The sequence below is a fragment of the Cherax quadricarinatus genome, chromosome 33 (genome assembly GCF_038502225.1).
Source record: "Cherax quadricarinatus isolate ZL_2023a chromosome 33, ASM3850222v1, whole genome shotgun sequence".
NCBI lineage: Eukaryota > Metazoa > Arthropoda > Malacostraca > Decapoda > Parastacidae > Cherax > Cherax quadricarinatus.
Window position 1 is genome coordinate 20,954,126 of NC_091324.1, and position 25,679 is coordinate 20,979,804.

The 25,679-nt window shown below is 44.7% G+C and overlaps 1 protein-coding gene across 3 annotated transcripts in view; it reads right to left on the reverse strand.

The window, feature by feature from the left end:
- Positions 1 to 18,872, reverse strand: part of Syt14 (Synaptotagmin 14) — a 136,340-nt gene extending 117,468 nt beyond the window's left edge. For all 3 annotated transcript variants that reach the window (XM_070090898.1, XM_070090897.1, XM_070090899.1), the window contains exon 1: positions 18,400 to 18,872. Coding sequence is in view for 1 of the 3 variants with exons in the window: in XM_070090899.1 (XP_069947000.1) it covers positions 18,400 to 18,427 (28 nt within the window). In the remaining 2 variants the exon portion in view is untranslated. The remainder of the gene's footprint in view (positions 1 to 18,399) is intronic.
- Positions 18,873 to 25,679: the final 6,807 nt, after the last annotated feature.

Consider the following 25,679-nt stretch of genomic DNA (forward strand, 5'->3'; position numbering starts at 1 on the left):
TCTGGTGTGATGGAGAATGTAGTGTGATGGAGGATCTGGTGTGATGGAGAATGTAGTGTGATGGAGGATCTGGTGTGATGGAGGATCTGGTGTGATGGATGATCTGGTGTGATGGAGGATCTGGTGTGATGGAGAATGTAGTGTGATGGAGGATCTGGTGTGATGGAGAATGTAGTGTGATGGAGGATCTGGTGTGATGGAGGATCTGGTGTGATGGATGATCTTGTGTGATGGAGGATCTGGTGTGATGGATGATCTGGTGTTATGGAGGATCTGGTGTGATGGAGGATGTGGTGTGATGGAGGATGTGGTGTAATGGAGGGTGTGGTGTGATGGAGGATCTGGTGTGATGGATGATCTGGTGTGATGGAGAATCTGGTGTGATGGAGGATCTGGTGTGATGGAGGATCTGGTGTGATGGAGGATCTGGTGTGATGGAGAATGTAGTGTGATGGAGGATCTGGTGTGATGGAGAATGTAGTGTGATGGAGGATCTGGTGTGATGGAGGATCTGGTGTGATGGAGGATCTGTGATGGAGGATCTGGTGTGATGGAGGATGTAGTGTGATGGAGGATCTGGTGTGATGGAGGATCTGGTGTGATGTGAGTGTGATGGAGGATCTGGTGTGATGGAGGATCTGGTGTGATGGAGGATCTGGTGTGATGGAGAATGTAGTGTGATGGAGGATCTGGTGTTATGGAGGATCTGGTGTGTGTGGTGTGATGGAGGATCTGGTGTGATGGGATCTGGTGTGAGGGATGATCTGGTGTGATGGAGGATCTGATGTAATGGAGGATCTGGTGTGATGGAGGATCTGGTGTGATGGAGGATCTGGTGTGTTGTAGGATTTGGTGTGATGGAGGATCTGGTGTGATGGAGGATCTGGTGTGAGGGATGATCTGGTGTGATGGAAGATCTGGTGTGATGGAGGATCTGGTGTGATCGAGAATCTGGTGTGTTGGAGGATTTGGTGTGATGGAGGATCTGGTGTGATGGAGGATCTGGTGTGATGGATGATCTGCTGTAATGGAGGATCTGGTGTGATGGAGGATCTGGTGTGATGGAGGATCTGGTGTGATGGAGGATCTGGTGTGATGGCGGATGTGGTGTTATGGAGGATCTGGTGTGATGGAGGATCTGGTGTGATGGAGATTATGGTGTGTTGGAGGATTTGGTGTGATGGAGGATCTGGTGTGATGGAGGATCTGGTGTGATGGAAGATCTGGTGTTATGGAGGATCTGGTGTGATCGAGAATCTGGTGTGTTGGAGGATTTGGTGTGATGGAGGATCTGGTGTGATGGAGGATCTGGTGTGATGGATGATCTGCTGTAATGGAGGATCTGGTGTGATGGAGGATCTGGTGTGGTGGAGGATCTGGTGTGATGGAGGTGGAGGGTGGTGTTATGGAGGATCTGGTGTGATGGATGATCTGCTGTAATGGAGGATCTGGTGTGATGGAGGATCTGGTGTGATGGAGGATCTGGTGTGATGGAGGATCTGGTGTGATGGCGGATGTGGTGTTATGGAGGATCTGGTGTGATGGATGATCTGCTGTAATGGAGGATCTGGTGTAATGGAGGATCTGGTGTGATGGAGGATCTGGTGTGATGCTGTAATGGAGGATCTGGTGTGATGGAGGATCTGGTGTGATGGAGGATCTGGTGTGATGGAAGATGTGATGGGATCTGGTGTGATGGAGGATCTGGTGTGATGGAGGATCTGGTGTGATGGATGGATGATCTGTAATGGAGGATCTGTAATGGAGGATGTGATGGAGGATCTGGTGTGATGAGGATGGAGGATCTGGTGTGATGGAGGATCTGATCTGTGTGGAGGATCTGAGGATGGAGGATCTGGTGTGATGGAGGATCTGGTGTGATGGAAGATCTGCTGTGATGGCGGATGTGGTGTTATGGAGGATCTGGTGTGATGGAGGATCTGATGTGGTGTTATGGAGGATCTGGTGTGATGGAGGATCTGGTGTGATGGCGGATGTGGTGTTATGGAGGATCTGGTGTGATGGATGATCTGGTGTGATGGAGGATCTGGTGTGATGGAGGATCTGGTGTGATGGAGGATCTGGTGTGATGGATGATCTGCTGTAATGGAGGATCTGAGGTAATGGAGGATCTGGTGTGATGGAGGATCTGGTGTGATGGAAGATCTGGTGTGATGGCGGATGTGGTGTTATGGAGGATCTGGTGTGATGGAGGATCTGGTGTGATGGATGATCTGCTGTAATGGAGGATCTGAGGTAATGGAGGATCTGGTGTGATGGAGGATCTGGTGTGATGGCGGATGTGGTGTTATGGAGGATCTGGTGTGATGGATGATCTGGTGTGATGGAGGATCTGGTGTGATGGAGGATCTGGTGTGATGGAGGATCTGGTGTGATGGAGGATCTGGTGTGATGGAGAATCTGGTGTGATGGCGGATGTGGTGTTATGGAGGATCTGGTGTGAGGGATGGTCTGGTGTGATGGAGGATCTGGTGTGATGGAGGATCTTGTATAATGGAGGATCTGGTGTGATGGAGGATCTGGTGTGATGGAGGATCAGGTGTGATGGAAGATCTGGTGTGATGGAGGATCTGGTGTGATGGAGGATCTGGTGTGATGGAGGATCTGGTGTGATGGAGGATCTGGTGTGATGGAGGATCTGGTGTGATGGAGGATCTGGTGTGATGGAGGATCTGATGTAATGGAGGATCTGGTGTGATGGAGGATCTGGTGTGATGGAGGATCTGGTGTGTTGTAGGATTTGGTGTGATGGAGGATCTGGTGTGATGGAGGATCTGGTGTGAGGGATGATCTGGTGTGATGGAGGATCTGATGTAATGGAGGATCTGGTGTGATGGAGGATCTGGTGTGATGGAGGATCTGGTGTGATGGAGGATCTGGTGTGATGGAGGATCTGGTGTGAGGGATGATCTGGTGTGATGGAGGATCTGGTGTGATGGAGGATCTGGTGTGAGGGATGATTTGGTGTGATGGAGGATGTGGTGTGATGAACGATCTGGTGTGAGGGATGATCTGGTGTGATGGAGGATCTGGTGTGATGGAGGATCTGGTGTGATGGAGGATCTGGTGTGATGGAAGATCTGGTGTGATGGAGGATCTGGTGTGAGGGATGGTCTGGTGTGATGGAAGATCTGGTGTGATGGAGGATCTGGTGTGAGGGATGGTCTGGTGTGATGGAGGATCTGGTGTGATGGAGGATCTGGTGTGAGGGATGGTCTGGTGTGATGGAGGATCTGGTGTGATGGAGGATCTGGTGTGAGGGATGATCTGGTGTGATGGAAGATCTGGTGTGAGGGATGGTCTGGTGTGATGGAAGATCTGGTGTGATGGAGGATCTGGTGTGAGGGATGGTCTGGTGTGATGGAGGATCTGGTGTGATGGAGGATCTGGTGTGAGGGATGGTCTGGTGTGATGGAGGATCTGGTGTGATGGAGGATCTGGTGTGATGGAAGATCTGGTGTGATGGAGGATCTGGTGTGATCGAGAATCTGGTGTGATGGAGGATCTGGTGTGATGGCGGATGTGGTGTTATGGAGGATCTGGTGTGAGGGATGATCTGGTGTGATGGAGGATCTGGTGTGATGGAGGATCTGGTGTGATGGAGGATCTGGTGTGATGGAGGATCTGCTGTAATGGAGGATCTGGTGTGATGGCGGATGTGGTGTTATGGAGGATCTGGTGTGAGGGATGATCTGGTGTGATGGAGGATCTGGTGTGAGGGATGGTCTGGTGTGATGGAGGATCTGGTGTGATGGAGGATCTGGTGTTATGGAGGATCTGGTGTGAGGGATGATCTGGTGTGATGGAGGATCTGGTGTGAGGGATGGTCTGGTGTGATGGAGGATCTGGTGTGATGGAGGATCTGGTGTGATGGAGGATCTGGTGTGATGGAGGATCTGGTGTGATGGAGGATCTGGTGTTATGGAGGATCTGGTGTGATGGAGGATCTGGTGTTATGGAGGATCTGGTGTGAGGGATGGTCTGGTGTGATGGAGGATCTGGTGTGAGGGATGATCTGGTGTGATGGAGGATCTGGTGTGATGGAGGATCTGGTGTGATGGAGGATCTGGTGTGATGAAGGATCTGGTGTGATGGAGGATCTGGTGTGATGGAGGATCTGGTGTGATGGAGGATCTGGTGTGATGGAGGATCTGGTGTGATGGAGGATCTGGTGTGATGGAGGATCTGGTGTGATGGAGGATCTGGTGTGAGGGATGATCTGGTGTGATGGAGGATCTGGTGTGATGGAGGATCTGGTGTGATGGAGGATCTGGTGTGATGGAGGATCTGGTGTGATGGAGGATCTGGTGTGATGGAGGATCTGGTGTGATGGAGGATCTGGTGTGATGGAGGATTTTGAAGAAAAGGACGGCACTGTTTTTCCCAAGCAATAATTATATGCAAAAATGAGAGAAACACGCACACACACAGGCACACACACAGGCACACACACAGGCACACACACAGGCACACACACAGGCACACACACAGGCACACACACAGGCACACACACAGGCACACACACAGGCACACACACAGGCACACACACAGGCACACACATACACACACATACACACACATACACACACACACACTCTGAAAAGTTAGTTGAAATAACATAACCAAGCACATCTTGCTTCCCCTTGTTTTTCCCCTCCCCCCTCAACCCCACCATATGGAAACGTCCCCCTCCCTTCCTTTCCAGCCCACACTTCACTGCTCCCCTCTTCAAAAATGGGGTCCAGCAGCTGATACTTGACTTCTTCCCCCTTTCCCTACAGCCACAAGTAGAAGAGGTGAATTGCAGATAGAAGTGGTGATTTTTTTTTCTGAATGGAGTGAAGAAGAGCCGCGCCAGGAGATTCTCGACTGTTTCCTGACAAAGAAAACACCAGCTGGGAAAAGGAAAATCTGGACACATGACAGGTGACTCCAGTTGTGTTTGTGTGAGTTGTCCTGAACCAGGGATAATAACTCTAAGAATTCAACGCTAGATACCGTGAGAATTACTGGAGTTAGGAGAATTAAAATGTGTCTGAAAGTGAAGAAGAGACAGAAGTCCTCCCCACATACACACACACACACACACACACACACACACACACACACACACACACACACACACACACACACACACACATACACACACACACACACACACACACACACACACACACACACACACACACACACACACACAGGTAAGATGAGCTCCCACAAACAAAGGCAAGAAAAGCGAAACACGACACAGACAGGAAAGATGAGTCCCAACACACAGAGAAAGACAAGAAAGACAGAACTCCACACACGGAGAAAGACCAGACGAAAACGTAAAGAAACCTCCTGGTTCAACAGACAATATAAGAAAGAATATAAAGAAAGAAAGCATGGAAAAAAAATCGAAACAATGCCAACGCGAGGAAACAAAGAAGGCAATAAAAGAGCCCGTAATACTTCCACCAAGACCACGAGGGACGAGGAGGTGTGTCCGCTCAAAAGTTGCAAACAAAAGCTGAAACTTAACTTGAAGAACAAGAATGAATGTCAAGAAAAACTTCCACAGTAAATGCTCAACTGAATATCCTGTTACCAGAAACTGCGAAAATGAAGAGGATTTTTGATCATCAACTAAGGAAGTTGATGGAAAGTGAGGGGGGATGAAAGGTTAAGTTAGGAAAGGCTTGTCAGGAAATAGGACAAGTGTTTCCTGACGCGGGTCTAACTCATATAATGACCTGCAGCTGAAGCCTTTGGTCATCTGGCTTCCGCTGGCTTACCCGTCCACCCCTTTAAAATTTATGGATAAACCACTAACATAATATGAAGTGAGGGGAAGAAACCCGAGCTGTCTTATTAATCAGGTTTGACAGCTAAAGGAGGAAGTCGGGTTTTCTGATTGGTTAGTTAAGGCAGCGAGAAGTAGAGAAAAACAGTCAAAGTGGCCAGTTTAGGTTGTCATTACAACATACACCCTGATGGCCAGTAAAGGCAAACCAGAGGTAAGATGGGCCCATCAGATGCAGGGAGTCCATAATGACAGAGAACCAAAAAATCGTTGGGAGCAGACAACTGTCTTCACAATATTCAAGAGAGGCAAGAGAAAGGCAGTGTTAAATTGTCATCCGATATTACTGGCTAGCAAACCGGGTGAAGAAAATAACAAGAAACTAGCAGAATGCCTTTAGAAAACTAGGCTAATCTTGGAAGAACAGGATTTCACGAACGGCAACTCTTGCCTCGCTAACCTGCTTAAAAATGCGTGAAAAACTCGTGGAAGTAAGACTATTTTCCACCTGTAACTGAAAAAAATAATTCGACGAAGGGTACCGAGTAAATGATTGATCCACGAATTCTAAAAAAAAATAAAAATGAATAAATTCTTGGATATATCACCCAAGTGATTAAAATCGTCATAATGAAAGGGACTGTACAATTCTCAATTAAGTACAGCACTGTGAATGCTTCTCTGAATCTTGTGCTGAGCACTTCCTGGTCACTCTTTGTGAGCTTCCCTCCTTCCTTCCTCAGCCTGATTACTTGGTCCTTGACTGTTGTTTTCCTCCTGATGTGACTGTATAACAACTTCGGGTCAGATTTGGCTTTTGATGCTATGTTATACTCGCATTGTCGCTTGGCCTCTCTCTTTATCCAGGTATATTCGTTTCTGGTTCCTCGGCTCAACTCTTTGTTTTCTTGAGTTCTTTACCTTCCATACTTTTTCTTAGCCCTAGCACACAGTAATGTGCAATAACATACAAGGAGCTACAACAGTGTACAACAATGTGCAATAATGTACAACAGTTTACAAGAATGTTCAATAATGGGTACGAGCTACAAGGTCCACTGGTATGAGGAAGACTTGGGCGTCACATCACACCAAACATATCACCTGAAACACGCACGCACACACGCACACACACACACACACACACACACACACACACACACACACACACACACACACACACACACAACTGTGAGTACAGCCAATCGCAGCCTATCCCGAGTAAATCAGAGCAATCAGTGCCACACCTTTCCACCGTGGCTGCCTCCTCCGTGTCTCCCACAGAATCAATACTCCTGTCCACGACCACAAATTGTCAATGACAAGCAACGGATGGGCGTGGCCTATCTCCTCCACCAATCAGGGAAAACTCGATTTTTGATTGGTAGGCTGTGGAGTCGGCGAAAATCCCTGCTCTGTGACTGGCCAGGTGAGGGGGCAAGGAAACCGAACACTGATTGGTCACCTTAAAGCAGCCAGCGAAGGGAAATCAGTTACCTGATTTGCCAGGTGAGGATGTGAGGGGGAGAAAATCAAGCTGTCTTATTAATCAGGCGAGGCAGCTAAAGAGTAGGTTTTTCTGATTGGTCAGTTAAGTCAGCGAGAAGTAAAAAAGCAGTCTTATTGGTCAATTGAAATTGTCATAACAAACACAGCATGATTGGCCAGTAAACGCAAAGCAAAAGAAACAAGACAGTTTAAATAGGCAGTCAAGGCAGACAGAAGACGATGAGCAAGCTGATTAGTCAGTGAGACAGCCACACGAGAATGTCCGAGTCTGACTGGCCAGTTACAGTATCCTCTCTGATTCTCACGGTGGAGTGGAGATGGTATCTGTGGCAGGAGCCCCTCGCCTGTGACAGTCTGCATGACCCCGCTCTGAGTGGCAGACTGAGAGGGCAGAGAGAGGGAATAGCGAGAGGGCAGAAAGTGGGAAGACTGAGAGGGTATAAAGTACACGCGGGTACACAAATAATCATTGACATTAATCCAGTGACCCCGATTTTCATTTGTTTATGGACAAAGTTGCCAGTGTGGGCAAGCTGGCAACCCATTCAGTGGAGAGAGAGAGTGAAAAGGGAGGGAAACCCCCTGCCACCACAGCTGGTCGCTACTGGCTTCACTCCAGGCTTCGTGAGCCTTGTCGTACCTGTTCATGAAGCTATGTAAAGACCTTGCCTTGACCATTTCCTAACCACTTTGAGCCTGAAGAAGTACTTTCTGACAAGTCTTGGGACTCATCTGTGTTTTTAACTTCCAACTGCGCCCTTGTATTTGTTAGGATTATCCAACTTATACAGATCAATTTTTAGCCTTTGCTAGTCCTCTCCTGTTTTTATTATCCCCATTAGTTTCACATCACCATTTACATAAACTGTTTTCCCGCAAATGTCTCACCTGCACCACAAAGAGTACTGGAACCAGTAAAAATCCTTGCGGGATCCCTCTTTTCACGCCTGCTTATTCTGATGCATCTTTCCTTATACAGTTATTCTTTGTTTTTATCCTGTTGGTTCTTTAATCCATTGTTATTCCTGCATGCTACTCAAAGTTTCGCCCCAGTATTTTGTGTGGAACGGTGTCAAATGGCTTCTTACATTCCAAGAATATTCAGTCCACCTATGTCTCTCTCTCTCTCTCTCTCTCTCTCTCTCTCTCTCTCTCTCTCTCTCTCTCTCTCTCTCTCTCTCTCTCTCTCTCTCTCTCTCTCTCTCTCTCTCCTGTTACCCTTAATAGAACCCAGAATCTGTGAGACAGAATTCACTATCTTGAAAACTGTGCTGGTTGTTGTTTATGAAACCGCTCTTCTTGTTTATGAAACCCTTCTTCTTCTTGTTTATGAAACCACTCTTCTTGTTTATGAAACCGTTCTTCTTCTTGTTTATGAAACACCTCTTCTTCTTGTTTATGAAACCGCTCTTATTTATGAAACCGCTGTTCTTCTTGTTTATGAAACCACTCTTCTTCCGATCATCTTCTTCACTCTCATAAATAGTTTGCCTGCCAATGCCACTGACTTATAACTTTATTTTGCCTGTCTCCCTTTTTTTTAAATATTGGGACTACATTTGCTGTCTTCCACACTTCTGGTAGTTGCCCTTTATCAATTGGCTTTTATATTTTATCTAGCGGCTCCCACAGTGCTTCTGGCTCTCTCTTTCAGAACCCATGGAGAGAGATTGTTTGGTCTCAGTGCCTTTGAGATACCCAGTTCCATGGAGAGACATTGGTCACAATGCCTTTGAGACATCCAGTTCCATGGAGAGATACTGTCTGGTCACAATGCCTTTGAGATATCCAGTTCCATGGAGAGATACTGTCTGGTTCCAGTGCCTTTGAGATATCCAGTTCCATGGAGAGATACTGTCTGGTTCCAGTGCCTTTGAGATATCCAGTTCCACGGAGAGACATTGGTCACAATGCCTTTGAGACATCCAGTTCCATGGAGAGATACTGTCTGGTCACAATGCCTTTGAGACATCCAGTTCCATGGAGAGATACTGTCTGGTTCCAGTGCCTTTGAGATATCCAGTTCCATGGAGAGATACTGTCTGGTTCCAGTGCCTTTGAGATATCCAGTTCCACGGAGAGACATTGGTCACAATGCCTTTGAGACATCCAGTTCCATGGAGAGATACTGTCTGGTCACAATGCCTTTGAGACATCCAGTTCCATGGAGAGATACTGTCTGGTCACAATGCCTTTGAGATATCCAGTTCCATGGAGAGATACTGTCTGGTCACAATGCCTTTGAGATATGCAATTCCACGGAGAGACACTGGTCACAATGCCTTTGAGATATCCAGTTCACTCAGGTGTCTCGTCACCTCTTCTGGTGTGTGCATTGCTTCCGTTTATCGTTAGTGTACTCTTTCTTTGTTGACTTTGGTATTGTCCCCATTTCTTCTGAAAACACCTTGTATGGTTTGTCTAGCCATAATTTCTTGTGAGCTCTCCTCCTTCACTCTTCAGTCTTATTACCTATTCCTTTGCTGTCGTTTTCGTCTTGATGTTCACTATAGTCACGTCGGCTCAGATTTAGCTCTCGATGCTATGTCATTTTCAAATTGTTGCTCAGCCTCTCCTCTCAGCTATGCATATTCGTTTTTTTCTTCTTCTGCATTATCTTTATCTTCTTCTTCTTTGTTATTTGCAATGTGATATCATTTCTGTTGTGAATCGCCGTCTGAAGTCATCTTGCTTCTGCAGAGATTTTGATTAAACTTGTATTTTTCGTTTTCAGATATTACCCAGTTTTTTTTTTTTACATAAGTTAATGCTTTCACTATTGTCTACTTTTTGTGTGGTGGGAAGGTCCCACTTCCCATTTTTTTAGTGTTGTAGGGGATTTCAAGGATGGTAAGTTGGTGTTGGTGAATACTGGAGTCGTCAGCCCTGCGTGGTTATCCTTCTCCTTGACATACTGAAGCGAAGTTCTCTGTCACCAACCCAGTCCTCTTAGGCCTCACGGCTTCTGGTTTTATTCTGTGGCTTTCAGCTCTTCCTGTTTATTTCCACGCGACTAATATCTCCCATGATCACAAGCTTTGCTTTGCTTATGTGATCATGTGTGTGTGTGTGTGTACTGAGTTGGGTTTGTGGTGGTCAAAGCAACTCCTAGCCTCGTTGTGTGTGTGTGTGTGTGTGCGCGCACGTGTGTGTGCCAGGCTATACACACATACTGCGTGTTACTAAATCATTAACCAGCCGTGTAACAGAAAGACCTGTGACTCACTCAAACAAAAACCTGTGACTCATTCGACTCACTCAAACAAAAACTTGTGACTCATTCAGAAAAGACCTCTGACTCGACAAAGACCTCTGACTCAAGAAAGACCTTTGGCCATGCCTCAAAGACCTCTGACTCGACAAAGAACTCTCACTTGACAAAGACCTATAATTCGACAAAGACCTGTGACTCGACAAAAACGTGTGACTCGACAGAGACCTCTGACTCGACGAAGACCTCTCACGCAAAGCCCTTTCACTCGACAAAGACCTCTCACTCGACAAAGACCTCTCCCTCGACAAAGACCTCTCAGTCGACGAAGACTTCTCACTCAACGAAGACCTCTCACTCGGCAGAGACCTCTCACTCGACAACCTCTCACTCGACAAAGTCCTCTCATTCAACAAAGACCTCTGACTCGACAAAGACCTCTGACAAAGCACTACCTACGTCCTCACTATAACAAGCATCTTCACACTTACCAAACGGTGAACTGAACCTACAATACTCCTTGCACTGAAAGACCCCAAGGTGGCTTTAGCGCTTCGCATTAAAAAAAATACAAAGTCCCATGAAACTCAAGAAAAAAAAATCCCTTGCTTGCGGGAATCTCCCTAGTATAGGGGAATTTCTAAACGCTGCGCAAAAAAATAAAATCATCATGGTGAAAATAACATAATGCGTTTTTTTCCCTGAACTAGGGAAATAAAGGGAAATATATTCCGAGTATGAATATTTCTGGTGTAAGGGGAATTCTCCTAGCATAAGGAAATTCCCCATTACTAGGGGATTCCCTTAATATTAAGGAATATCCCCCCTTGTATACGGAGAACGCTCTGCTATATATCCTGGCTAGGATATCTCCCGTCACCATAATTATACCAACTAAATTCTTATATATATGCTATATTCACCGCATCTCCTACCAGCAAGTCTCTTACGACTCAAACACGCGGTCTGTGAGTTAAGTTACGACTCACACACGCGTTCTGTGAGTCAAGCTACGACTCTCACACGCGGTCTGTGAGTCAAGCTACGACTCACACACGCGGTCTGTGAGTCAAGCTACGACTCACACACGCGGTCTGTGAGTCAAGTTACGACTCTCACACGCGGTTTGTGAGTCAAGCTACGACTCTCACACGCGGTCTGTGAGTCAAGCTACGACTCGCACTCGCGGTCTGTGAGTCAAGCTACGACTCACACACGCGGTCTGTGAGTCAAGCTACGACTTTCACACGCGGTCTGTGAGTCAAGCTACGACTCACACACGCGGTCTGTGAGTCAAGCTACGACTCGCACTCGCGTTCTGTGAGTCAAGCTACGACTCACACGCGGTCTGTGAGTCAAACTACGACTTTCACACGCGGTCTGTGAGTCAAGCTACGACTCACACACGCGGTCTGTGAGTCAAGCTACGACTCGCACTCTCGGTCTGTGAGTCAAGTTACGACTCTCACACGCGGTTTGTGAGTCAAGCTACGACTCACACACGCGGTCTGTGAGTCAAGCTACGACTCACACATGTGGTCTGTGAGTCAAGCTACGACTCGCACTCGCGGTCTGTGAGTCAAGTTACGACTCTCAAACGCGGTCTGTGAGTCAAGCTACGACTTTCACACGCGGTCTGTGAGTCAAGCTACGACTCACACACGCGGTCTGTGAGTCAAGCTACGACTCGCACTCGCGGTCTGTGAGTCAAGTTACGACTCTCACACGCGGTTTGTGAGTCAAGCTACGACTCACACACGCGGTTTGTGAGTCAAGCTACGACTCACACACGCGGTTTGTGAGTCAAGCTACGACCCTCATCCTCTGTGACTCACCACTACAACACAGACCAGGTCACAGAGCGGAGCAAACTCTGCTTCTATGTTCTGTGTATTTCCTGTCCGGTCTTCTCCCATTTCTCGAATTTCATTGCCTGCCACTTGGGTAATTACCTATTCGTAATTATCTATTCGTTATTTATTCGTAATTACCTATTCATAATTATTAGTTATTACCTATTCGTAATTTCCTATTCGTTATTACCTATTTGTAATTACCTATTCGTTATTACCTATTTGTAATTACCTATTCGTTATTACCTATTTGTAATTACCTATTCGTTATTACCTATTAGTAAATTACCTATTAGTAGATACAAGAGCAGATCTATGTTCCTGGTGTCCCATCTTCAGTGCCTTACTGAGTAAAATAAAAAAATTACCAAATTTTGATTGACCGTAGCTTAATCTGCTTCCCATTTTCATTGGTCAGTCACTCTGAGAAGAAAAAAATCCATTCTATTTAACGACTGTCTTCTCGTTATCCCTGATGTGGGTGCTAGAATGTGTGTGTGTGTGTGTGTGTGTGTGTGTGTGTGTGTGTGTGTGTGTGTGTGTGTGTGTGTGTGTGTGTGTGTGTGTGTGTGTGTGTGTGTGGAAAGGGAGACAAGGCAGATGCGGAGGTAGAGTTCCCGGAATAAGGGAGAGAGAGAGAGACAGAGAGCTGGTGAAGTCCGCAATGATAATATCACTGGAACACCGCTCTTGCAAGCCTTGCAACGGACAGGTGGCAAAGACTCCATCGCCGGATGAGACCTCACCAAGCTCACCGTGTGTAATGCTCAAGGAGCGATGCAGGCTCGTCTCTCCGTTCCTTGAGCTTACACATGGCATATGACCCCGAATCTTCGTCATGGTCCATGACTGGCCGAAATGTGGTCTTAAATTTGCTGTCCTAGCTGTATGCTAGTTGTGATTTGTTCCAGCCACGGCATTATTCCAGACACAGGACTATTCCAGATACGGTTTGTAGATTAGTCTTGAATTGTTCCAGCCACGGCATTGTCGCAGTCACGATATTGCAGTAGTAGTAGTAGTAGTAGTAGTAGTAGTAGTAGTAGTAGTAGTAGTAGTAGTAATAGTAGTAGTAGTAGTAGTAGTAGTAGTGGTGGTGGAGGAAATGTTGCTAAATGGTCGACAATTATGAGGGACATGTCAAGCGAATGTTAGGGTGGTTCTTGAGAATGTTAAAGTGGTCCCTGAGAATGTTAGGAAGTCCCTGAAAATGTTTGATGGTCCCTATGAATGGTAGGTGGTCTCTGAGAATGTTTAGGTGGTCCTTGAGAATGTTAAGGTGGTCCCTGGAAATGTTAGGTGATCCCTGTGAATGTTAGGTGGTCCCTAGAAACGTTAGGTGGTGTCGGTGAATGTTAGGTGGTCCCTGAGAATGTTACTATGATGCCTGAGAATGTTAAGGTGGTCCCTGTGAATGTTAGATGGTCCCTTGGAATGTTAGGTGGTCCCTGTGAATGTTAAATGGTCAATGTGAATGTTAGGTGGTCCCTTGGAATGTTAGGTGATCCCTGAGAATGTTAAATGGTCTCTGAGAATGCTAGGTGGTTGATCAGGCCCTGATCCACCACGAGGCCTGGTCACAGACCGGGCCGCGGGGGCGTTGACCTACGAAACCCCCTCCAGGTATACTCCAGGTATACTCCAGGTATACTACTAGTGTCGCATCTTCTCCGTGTAATAATAAACGCTCTTTGGGTTTACATTTATTTCTAGTTTGTATTCATTATTCTTTTTCTTTTTTATTTTTGTTTACTTATATTAATTTTATGTTAAGCAATATGTTTAGATCTGTGGTTCTTCTTATAGTAAATTTTCCTCTAGTTCTGTCTTGTGTTTATATATATATATATATATATATATATATATATATATATATATATATATATATATATATATATATATATATATATATATGACGTGCCGAATATGTAAAACTGGTCACTTAGCAAGAACTCATTTAAAATTAAGTCCTTTCTAAAATTTTCTTTTATACGTTTAAAGATATATCTTTTTCATTAATGTTAATGTAAAAATTTATAATTTGGCACCTAAAGAATCTTAGAAAACTTACCTAACCTTATTATAACAAGCGCAATTTATTTTAGCCTAACCCAACTAAATATATTTTAAATACGTTTACAATAATTTAGTACTAAACAAACACAATCAAATATATTTTTTTTGTTAGGTTCAGAATGATTTTGGCGAAATTATTGCATACACAAATTTTCACTTGTCCTATATGGCAAGATGAGCGTTGCTGTTTAAGCCAAGATCGCAAGTTCTGCCTATTCGGCACGACATATATATATATATATATATATATATATATATATATATATATATATATATATATATATATATATATATATATATATAGGTTGGAAGGAAGGGGTAAGGGAGGTTTTGTGGGCGAGGGGCTTGGACTTCCAGCAGGCGTGCATGAGCGTATTCGATACGAGCGAATGTAGACGAATGGTATTTGGGACCTGGTGAGCTGTTGGAGTGTGAGCAGGGTAATATTTAGTGAAGGGATTCAGGGAAACCGGTTATTTTTATATAGCCGGACTTGAGTACTGGAACTGGGAAGTACAATGCCTGCACTTTAAAGGAGGGGTTTAGGATATTGGCAGTTTGGAGGGATATGTTGTGTATCTTTATATGTATATGCTTCTAAACTGTTGTGTTCTGAGCACCTCTGCAAAAACAGTGATTATGTGTGAGTGAGGTGAAAGTGTTGAATGATGAAAGTATTTTCTTTTTGGGGATTTTCTTTCTTTTTGGGTCACCCTGCCTCGGTGGGAGACGGCCGACTTGTTAAATATATATATATATATATATATATATATATATATATATATATATATATATATATATATATATATATATATATATATATATATATATAATTATATTATATTATATTTATATCAAGAGTGGGTAGTCAACATAAGCCAGGATTATTAAAAAAGACACAGGCTTGACATATACATTTTCTTTGAATTGAGAAAATAGTGAGAGATGCAATGTTGCTTCCGTGTAAAAAAAAATACCAAAAATGCACAAATAAGCCGCACTCAGGAGACTGATACTATTAACAAGTCACACTTAAACGAGAAGGAAAGGAAGATATTTATGTCTTGTTCAATCACGGCACTGTGACATTATACATACATACATACATATATATATATATGTATGTATGTATGTAAGACAGGGTGGATAGGGGGGCAATGTGGCAGATGTTGCAAGTATATGGTGTAGGAGGTAGGTTACTGAAAGCAGTGAAGAGTTTTTACGAGGATAGTGAGGCTCAAGTTAGAGTATGTAGGAAAGAGGGAAATTTTTTCCCAGTAAAAGTAGGCCTTAGACAAGGATGTGTGATGTCACCTTGGTTGTTTAATATATTTATAGATGGGGTTGTAAGAGAAGTAAATGCGAGGGTCTTGGCAAGAGGCGTGGAGTTAAAAGATAAAGAATCACACACAAAGTGGGAGTTGTCACAGCTGCTCTTTGCTGATGACACTGTGCTCTTGGGAGATTCTGAAGAGAAGCTGCAGAGATTGGTGGATGAATTTGGTAGGGTGTGCAAAAGAAGAAAATTAAAGGTGAATACAGGAAAGAGTAAGGTTATGAGGATAACAAAAAGATTAGGTGATGAAAGATTGAATATCAGATTGGAGGGAGAGAGTATGGAGGAGGTGAACGTATTCAGATATTTGGGAGTGGACGTGTCAGCGGATGGGTCTATGAAAGATGAGGTGAATCATAGAATTGATGAGGGAAAAAGAGTGAGTGGTGCACTTAGGAGTCTGTGGAGACAAAGAACTTTGTCCTTGGAGGCAAAGAGGGGAATGTATGAGAGTATAGTTTTACCAACGCTCTTATATGGGTGTGAAGCATGGGTGATGAATGTCGCAGCGAGGAGAAGGCTGGAGGCAGTGGAGATGTCATGTCTGAGGGCAATGTGTGGTGTGAATATAATGCAGAGAATTCGTAGTTTGGAAGTTAGGAGGAGGTGCGGGATTACCAAAACTGTTGTCCAGAGGGCTGAGGAAGGGTTGTTGAGGTGGTTCGGACATGTAGAGAGAATGGAGCGAAACAGAATGACTTCAAGAGTGTATCAGTCTGTAGTGGAAGGAAGGCGGGGTATGGGTCGGCCTAGGAAGGGTTGGAGGGAGGGGGTAAAGGAGGTTTTGTGTGCGAGGGGCTTGGACTTCCAGCAGGCATGCGTGAGCGTGTTTGATAGGAGTGAATGGAGACAAATGGTTTTTAATACTTGACGTGCTGTTGGAGTGTGAGCAAAGTAACATTTATGAAGGGATTCAGGGAAACCGGCAGGCCGGACTTGAGTCCTGGAGATGGGAAGTACAGTGCCTGCACTCTGAAGGAGGGGTGTTAATGTTGCAGTTTAAAAACTGTAGTGTAAAGCACCCTTCTGGCAAGACAGTGATGGAGTGAATGATGGTGAAAGTTTCTTTTTCGGGCCACCCTGCCTTGGTGGGAATCGGCCAGTGTGATAATAAAAAAATAAAAATAAATAAATATATATATATATATATATATATATATATATATATATATATATATATATATATATATATATATCTCCACTTGGGTCCAACCATTTTGAAACACCCTGTGTGTGTGTGTGTGTGTGTGTGTGTGTGTGTGTGTGTGTGTGTGTGTGTGTGTGTTGGAGGGGAAACTTATGGAGTGAGGGAGGAATTTATGGAGTGAGGGAGTAACTTATGGAGTGAGGGAGTAACTTTTATGGAGTGAGGGAGTAACTGTTTTGGAGTGAGGAAGGAAATGTTATGGAGTGAGGGAATAACTGTTATGCAGTGAGGAAGGAACTTTTATGGAGTGAGGGAGTAACTGTTATGCAGTGAGGAAGGAACTTTTATGGAGTGAGGGAGTAACTGTTATGCAGTGAGGAAGGAACTTTTATGGAGTGAGGGAGTAACTGTTATGCAGTGAGGAAGGAACTTTTATGGAGTGAGGGAGTAACTGTTATGCAGTGAGGAAGGAACTTTTATGGAGTGAGGGAGTAACTGTTATGCAGTGAGGAAGGAACTGTTATGGAGTGAGGGAGTAACTGTTATGCAGTGAGGAAGGAACTTTTATGGAGTGAGGGAGTAACTGTTATGCAGTGAGGAAGGAACTTTTATGGAGTGAGGGAGTAACTGTTATGCAGTGAGGAAGGAACTTTTATGGAGTGAGGGAGTAACTGTTATGCAGTGAGGAAGGAACTTTTATGGAGTGAGGGAGTAACTGTTATGCAGTGAGGAAGGAACTTTTTATGGAGTGAGGGAGTAACTGTTATGCAGTGAGGAAGGAACTTTTATGGAGTGAGGGAGTAACTGTTATGCAGTGAGGAAGGAACTTTTATGGAGTGAGGGAGTAACTGTCTTAATTGGAGGTATTTTTTATAGGTTGTTAAGGTACTGTTTAGAGTGACTGATCACTTTTCGGGTGACTGGACACTGTTTAATGGTGATTTATCTTATTTTCCCAATCACATCCCACATACTTGAAAATACTTGATTACAAAATAGTGAAAGTTGAAGTATCAGTTGAAGTTGAAGTATCAGCTGGTCAGAGACCAACTTATACTTCATTGGTGTTTGGTCTATATCTAGATAAGGACAGTCAGAAGACTCATAGAGATAACTGAGTTATGATTTATGGTAAGCAACAGACTATCTAGCCAGTCAATCAATCAGTGAGTCAGTTAGTTACTCAGTCAGCCATTCAGCCAGCCAGCCAATCAATGAGTCAGCTACTCAGTCATTCAGTCAGCCAACCAATCAGCAAGTCAACTACCCAGTTAGCCATTCTTGCATAGGAATCTTGAGAGAGAAATATCTCTGTCCTTCGACGGATATATTATGATCACTGACACTCCCTCATCTAAGAAAATAAATAGCACTGCAGTTTAATAGAAAGTGTAGGCTAGTGAGGGGGTTTGGAGAGAGAGAGAGAGAGAGAGACAGAGGGGAAGGAGCAAGATGTCTTACCTTCTGACACCCCCGTCGATGACAACATGGTTAGGTCCCCTCCTCTACATAGTGCCAACGAGTCCTCATCCAAGGCATCTGAGGCCACACACGTGTCACTCTGACTCAACAACACGGCCACACGACCATCCGCTGGCAGGCCTGTTTTTAATCAACACCCCAGGCCAACTATTCCCTTTGTGAAGAGCACTGAAGCTTGCCTGGCCTTCATTGAAACGGGGAGACGCATGGAAGCCCAGCTCAGAGCACGCACGAGTACATGTTTGGGGCCCTGCAACAGTGGCTAGCATCCACGCAACTCTCTCCCTCTGTTAGATGATCACACAACAACACTCTGCCATCCGAAACTCATCCACCTCTGCATCAGTGACGACTTCCTACTGGCAAGGTATTTATCGATTAGAGTAGAGCTTGGGAAGGGCGCCACTCCCGCCTGCCACAGACCAACTCACACTTGCAGCCACCTCGGCACCTCAGACCCGACCCACCGACCCACCGACCAACCGACCCACCTCCACGCGTTGCCAACACCATCATAATCTCAACTTACTTTTCACTTATGCCTGTTTTCCCACAGCACAAAGTTAAATTTTCCTTACGTCATCCGTACTGTCATACAGATGGTTGATTTCGTTCGAACACGAAATTACAGTACGCTTTTTCTGTAAGAAATTAATCATTTTAAACACCACGTTGCAACTCTTAAGATTCACTTCGTCTACCAGTCTCTTCGTTGTGTGGTATTAAGGATGTTCTTATATATATATATATATATATATATATATATATATATATATATATATATATATATATATATATATATATATATATATATATATATATATATAAAATAAGCCATTGTCACTTTCAAAACTAGTATAACATTGTTCAAAGTGAAGACTGTGTCCTTGAGAGTTAGACAATCATTCCTCGCTGAGTCGACAGACACTTGTCTGCTACAATTGCTTGCAAGACTTCCTGTGTTGCCACATGTTCACCATATATTGTTTGACCATAACATTTGCAACGTAATATTTCTATTATGATCACTCTTCGAAATGTGGATAGGATAAACAGGTCTCATTTGTGGTTCTCAAGCGAAAGCCAAACCGAAATTTAAAGTGCATAACAAAAATAGCCAAAAAAAAAAAAAAAAAAAGTCTCTTAAGATGGATAGGATTAGCGTTCTTATTTTTAGCACAGTCCAAATCATTTACTCGGTGAAGGTAACCGTAAACATGGCTGGTTTAGCGTCTTTCTACGCCACAGTTTGTAGACTCACCTGCTGGTGGCTGTGTTTACTTAGCTCGGTGACATAGCAGAGAGGAGCTTCCACAACCCACATGTTAATATCAGCTTCAGCTCATAATGGCTTCATGACTTCATCACACCGCACATATTATTAATCTTCGGATGTTCTTATATCGTTTGTACTTAAAAAAAAAGCCCACTGGTGTCTTGGTCACTTCTTACAGTGATCACTACACAGTGTGTAAGCAAGATTTCTACACTGAACTGTTTACTTCTCTCAGAGTATATATACTGGACGTTTACTTTAATCACTGTTTAATGGGTTAAGATATTTTTGATTAGTGGTGCACAGATGAAAGGCAGCTTTAATTACAGTCATACAATCCTTGACAAATTAACCAACCAACTATTGGACAGTATAGGTATATACATCTCCCGGTGTATATATCTTTCCTGTCCATTAGTTGGCTTAAGGGATTAGAGTATTAAATGGTGGTTTACATATGAAATGCAAACTCATTAACCAACGTATGATTGATAGGACACAAACTTAAAAAAAATGCATATTTTAAACACAAAGGAGAGATGATCACCGTAACTAGAGCAAACCACATAGTCTGGTTTTATAAGTAAAACTGAAAGAAACATTACTGAGTCAACCTCTTACCACCGCTGGCACCAATAGGAAATGTTAAAAAAATGGTCTCGCTGTAGCTTTAAATGAGGAACAACAAAAATACAGACTTTGTTCAAGATCTGCCTTACTCCATGACCTTCCACACCTGAAGAAATATTGCCACTTCAAAGTTCACAACCACCACTACTTCTTATTATCTTATTTGTGTATTAAATTATATGCACCTCTTATATTGTGCTCATATATATATATATATATATATATATATATATATATATATATATATATATATATATATATATATATATATATATATATATTTATTTATTTATTTATTAGGAGACTGTGTGCAAACAGGCTGGCTAACGAGGCAGAGCAGTTAGAGTAGATACTTATAAATATTCTAGAGGTAATACCGTGTTGTTCACAGTGGTTGCGAGGATGATCAGAAGATAAGACTGACTGAAGATAGTGTCATCCCTACACCAGTCTGAAGGGTGCCAGAGTTTATAAATGGTGCCAGTGTGCATCAATGGTGCCAGTGTCCAACTGTGCTAGAAAGCATGAACAACAATGTTATGCATAAACAGTGACAGTGTGTATGAATGGCGCCAATTTGTATGAATGAATGCTAGTGCCAGACGACCTTTCTTTGCAGAAAATAAGACAAACGTGCTAAAGGTCAGGGAGATGACAGGTTGAACTATAATGCTTTCGTATCTAGAATATCGTCCAGTGTTCACAGCTGCCCTCCACGAACAAGAGATATCAGAGCTGGAAAATGTACAGAGGTCGTCCACTACCCACAGAGAATGACGCCTGTTGAGCAGGCGAAGCGTTTTAATAATAAAGATAATTTACTGACGTTAACGTCAAAATATATGGGAACTCTCTAAACCACTTGGAATGTGCTCTCTGTACGGGAAAAGAAAGATATATCTGATAATATACAAATGGACAACACTTGTGGGTCAGTTCCGGATAACAATCTCTTGCAATGAGAGACGCTGCAGGGGGAGGGGGAACAATAAAACAATCATGTCAACAATCGTAGTTCAAAACCCATCAAACTGTTGTGGGATGACTTCCGTAATCCTGTAGGCCTCTGGCAACAACAGCCTGGCTCACCAGGCAGCCGAGAATGAAGCCTCTCTTTAGGAAGCGGTCACAGGTGGTTTCACGGCCTTACGCGCTGACCCGGAGTTTTACGATTCACTTGCCGCGAGTTCAGTCCCCGCCCGTACGGTGGTTTGTTTACAATCGTGTCATTGCGATTTTGTAAGTCATAAAGTGTGCACGTGTATGTGCTCTACCGGCTGCGGTCAGTTGCAATACTGGCTGAAACTCTACGGTCAGTTGCAATACTGGTTGAAACTCTACGGTAGTATTCTGCCATGTTTCATTAAGTACTGTCTCAGTGGGGCGGGGTGGGGGTATTAGTGACCCCTGTGGCCCGGTCGCAGACAAGAATCGTAGATGAGGTAGCATTCGAAACACACCACTGGCCACACCACTGACCACACCACTGACCACACCACCGCACACCACTGACCACACCACCGCACACCACTGACCACACCACCGCACACCACTGGCCATATGCAAGTGACAGTGGTAAAATGAATGTAGCCACAGTTGTCACATCCGAATGAGCAGCGCCACACCTGACCTGGAAGGGCCACACCTGGCAGGGAAAGGACACACTTGGCAGGGAAGGGCCACACCTGGCAGGGCATTGCCACACTTCAAGGCAGGGCCACACCTGGGAGGAAAGGACCACACCTAGCAGAGCAGGGCCACACCTGGCAGAACAGGACCACACTTGGCAGGGCAGGGCCACACCTAGCAGAGCAGGGCTACACTTAGCAGGGCAGGGCCACACCTGGCAAGGCAGGGGTATACCTGGCAGGGCAGGATGGCAGATGCGGGTAGCAGGTGAGGCAGTGGCCCCTCGCATATTGACCCGCCCGGGTACAAAAGGCTCATTGGGAAGGGAGGTGGTGAGGAGGGAGCGTGGGTGGGGGTCATACCACCCCTCTCCTGCATCCTCATCTCCCTCCTATCTCCCTCTCCTCCCCAACCAAATCCCCTCCCCTACTCCCCAGAGTTCGCTGGTCTCCTAATCCCCACCCACATCCGCCCGCCCTCCCTTCTCGCCCCCACCTTAAAGCGGCTCTCAACCCTCCCCCACACACCACAACCGCATCACCCCCTTCCTCTTCCTTTCCCCCCCCTCACCCCTCCCCTGCCTTACATCATGATCTACCTGCTAAGTACTACAGCACCAAGTAGCTCTACCTCAACTGATGGAAGCGCGGCGTGAGCGTCATGCACTCACCTCCCGGGCAGCTGAAACACTGCACACACCACCCTGGTATACGAACAAGGGATATAGAAAGAACACTGTTACCTGTAGACCAGTCTTGCTGGCTAGCGTACTAGCTAACCTACTGGAAAGAGATGATAAAGAGAAGAGTGGAGCGGCAAGAAAGAAACGAACGCATGAGAGACGACTATCAAGGTTCGGAGACGGCAAATTTTCTCTTTCCATCTCATATAGAGAGATGGAGGGACTGTTTCTTCCTAAATAGTAAGAAAGTATTCCACAACTCACCTTACCAGTGGCTTCTATATATGAAGATATACAAGTGTAATTATATATGCTACATTTGAGGAGAGGAGTTACGGCAGTGGACAATACTAACAACTGGAGTCTTGCAAGGGTCAGCGTTTGGGCCACTGCGGTTTCCGAGATGTACACACGGCCTGCTAGAGCAACAGAATATCCTTCGCATCACTGCGGATGAATTGCAGACCAGTGATCCTGATCTATCAACCATGGACCATTGTTCCCAATCCATCAACTACAGACTAGTGTTCGCAGTCCATCAACTACAGACTAGTGTTCGCAGTCCATCAACTACAGACTAGTGTTCGCAGTCCATCAACTACAGACTAGTGTTCGCAGTCCATCAACTACAGACTAGTGTTCGCAGTCCATCAACTACAGACTAGTGTTCGCAGTCCATCAACTACAGACTAGTGTTCGCAGTCCATCAACTACAGACTAGTGTTCGCAGTCCATCAACTACTGACCAGTGTTCCCAGTCCATGAAGCACACACCATGCTTCCTAACGAGAGTAACCTGCAAATTTATAGAAAAAAAAATTGTGTATCTATAAGGAATTAATGTTACACTGAAGATCATCATGAATTAAATAAGGGTCGCTCTTGACAAGCTTTCCTCCCTCACCTCTTCTTCCTACCTTACCTGTCCCCCTTTACCTCTCCTCTTTCACCTCTCCTCCCTCCCTTACCTCCTCTCCCTTACCTCTCCTTCCTCACCGTTCTCCCGTATCTCACACCTCAGCATTCCTGCCCGCGATGTTGCTCTTTAAGGTGGGAGAGAGTGTATTGAAGACGTACAGTAACAGGGTGATGTAGAGTTTGTGTGTGTGTGTGTGTGTGTGTGTGTGTGTGTGTGTGTGTGTGTGTGTGTGTGTGTGTGTGTGTGTGTGTGTGTGTGTGTGTGTGTGTTTTGCACATGCTGTTAAAGCTATACGCTTTACATGTGATTCTAGTGATATGTTTGGAGAATTTCTTATCTCCGGGATCTTTCTCTTTTTACACTGTCTGCAGAATATTCCCTCTGATTCTGTATTTCATGTCATGTCTTCTCCCTCCCCCTCCGTTTTCATTACTCCATATTCAAGCAAGTCTCTTTTTGACCCTGTTTGTATCTTTTCAAGTCTCCTATGAGGGTGTCTATTCTATATACTTTGTGTTACCTGTTCTAGTACCTTAGACAATATGACAGTCAGCAAGATTAATCCATACAAGAGTACCTTTTTTACTCTTCTTCAATATTGGCATAACAGTTGTAGTTTTCCAGGTGTCTGCCAGTTATTCAATTTCCAGTGACTTTTACATATCCTTGCTAAGGGGTCACACAGTTCCTCTCCTTCTCTTAATACTCAAGATGATAATTTGGATGATCTTTCTATTTTTGTCACATTTAGTTTCTTGAAGACCTCTCTCGCTTCCTGCAGTACTATGAAGGAAACACTGTACAGAACAAGATTTTGTTAGGTCAGCGTTTCAGTCTGTTAAGATCCCAAGGCTTCGGTCTCTTAAGATTTTTATGAAGCTTCTTCCTCAGAATGTCTTTCCTTCAGTATTGTTGCGAGTTCTTCTAACCTCTGCTGATCCTGCCTTTCTCCTCCTCCTCCTCCTCCTCCTCCTCCTCTTCCTCCTCCTCCTCCTCCTCCTCCTCCTCCTCCTCCTCCTCCTCCTCCTCCTCCTCCTCTTCCTCCTCCTTCTGGAATCCTGCCTGATTTATCCTTGAAGACTTGTTTTAGCCCTCAGTTCTTCGCATACCTCCATTCTTAGTTCACCTTCGTCCTTCTTGCATCTTATTACTTTCTGTAGTTCTTCGTCTTACCTGATTATTCAGCAGCTTACGCTCTCTTTCAGCCTTTGCTGCCTTGTCGTCTTTCCAGTTGTGTTGTTCCTGCTTCTCACCATATCCTTGCATAGGTATTCCTGGCTCTTCAGACTTCTCTGTTGTCTGCCGTTTCTTGTCTTGTTGTGTGTGTGTGTGTGTGTGTGTGTGTGTGTGTGTGTGTGTGTGTGTGTGTGTGTGTGTGTGTGTGCGTGTGTGTGTTTGTATGTGTGTGCCTGTGTATGTGGGTGCATGTGTACGAGCGCTTGGCGAGGCTGCCCGTCACTTTCCCTCCCACGGTTGCTAGGTGGCACCAGTGGTGGTGAGTCCCTTCCCTCTCTGGCTTCTCTTTCTCCTTTCCCTCCCACCAACCATACCAACCCGCATTCCATTCCCTCTCTACGTGTGGAATAGATCATCTTACGATATAGCTCCCAAGTAATAGTAACTCCAGCTCCGCAGGAACGAAATATTTGCAGCTATTGTAGTGGAACTCAAACATTGAATACCTACCGGCATCCTCATCGCCCAGCTCGAACTGGGAGGCTGAGTCAGCGATATATGACAGGAAAGCATAGCTAGACTGTGTTCCTACTGCTTTAGCATCATTGGCTGTTGGGGTATATGATACCCTGATGTACTCAGAGTAACAGCACACTGTTGATGTACTCAGGGTAGCAACACACTGCAGACGTACTCAGGGCAGCAACACACTGCAGACGTACTCAGGGTAGCAGCACCCTGTTGATGTAATTAGTGGTGTTAGATTAATCCACTAATTACGTCATCATTACCTCAGGTCTCTCATACAAAATTTCCTTAGATGAGACTTTTTCCCCTAATCGTCTAAAAATGATTCTGAGACTGTTTCTTCGTAATTAATGATCTTGGATTAACGAGTAATGATCTAGGACTAACGAGAAATCCTAGAGACCTCCACACTAGCCAGA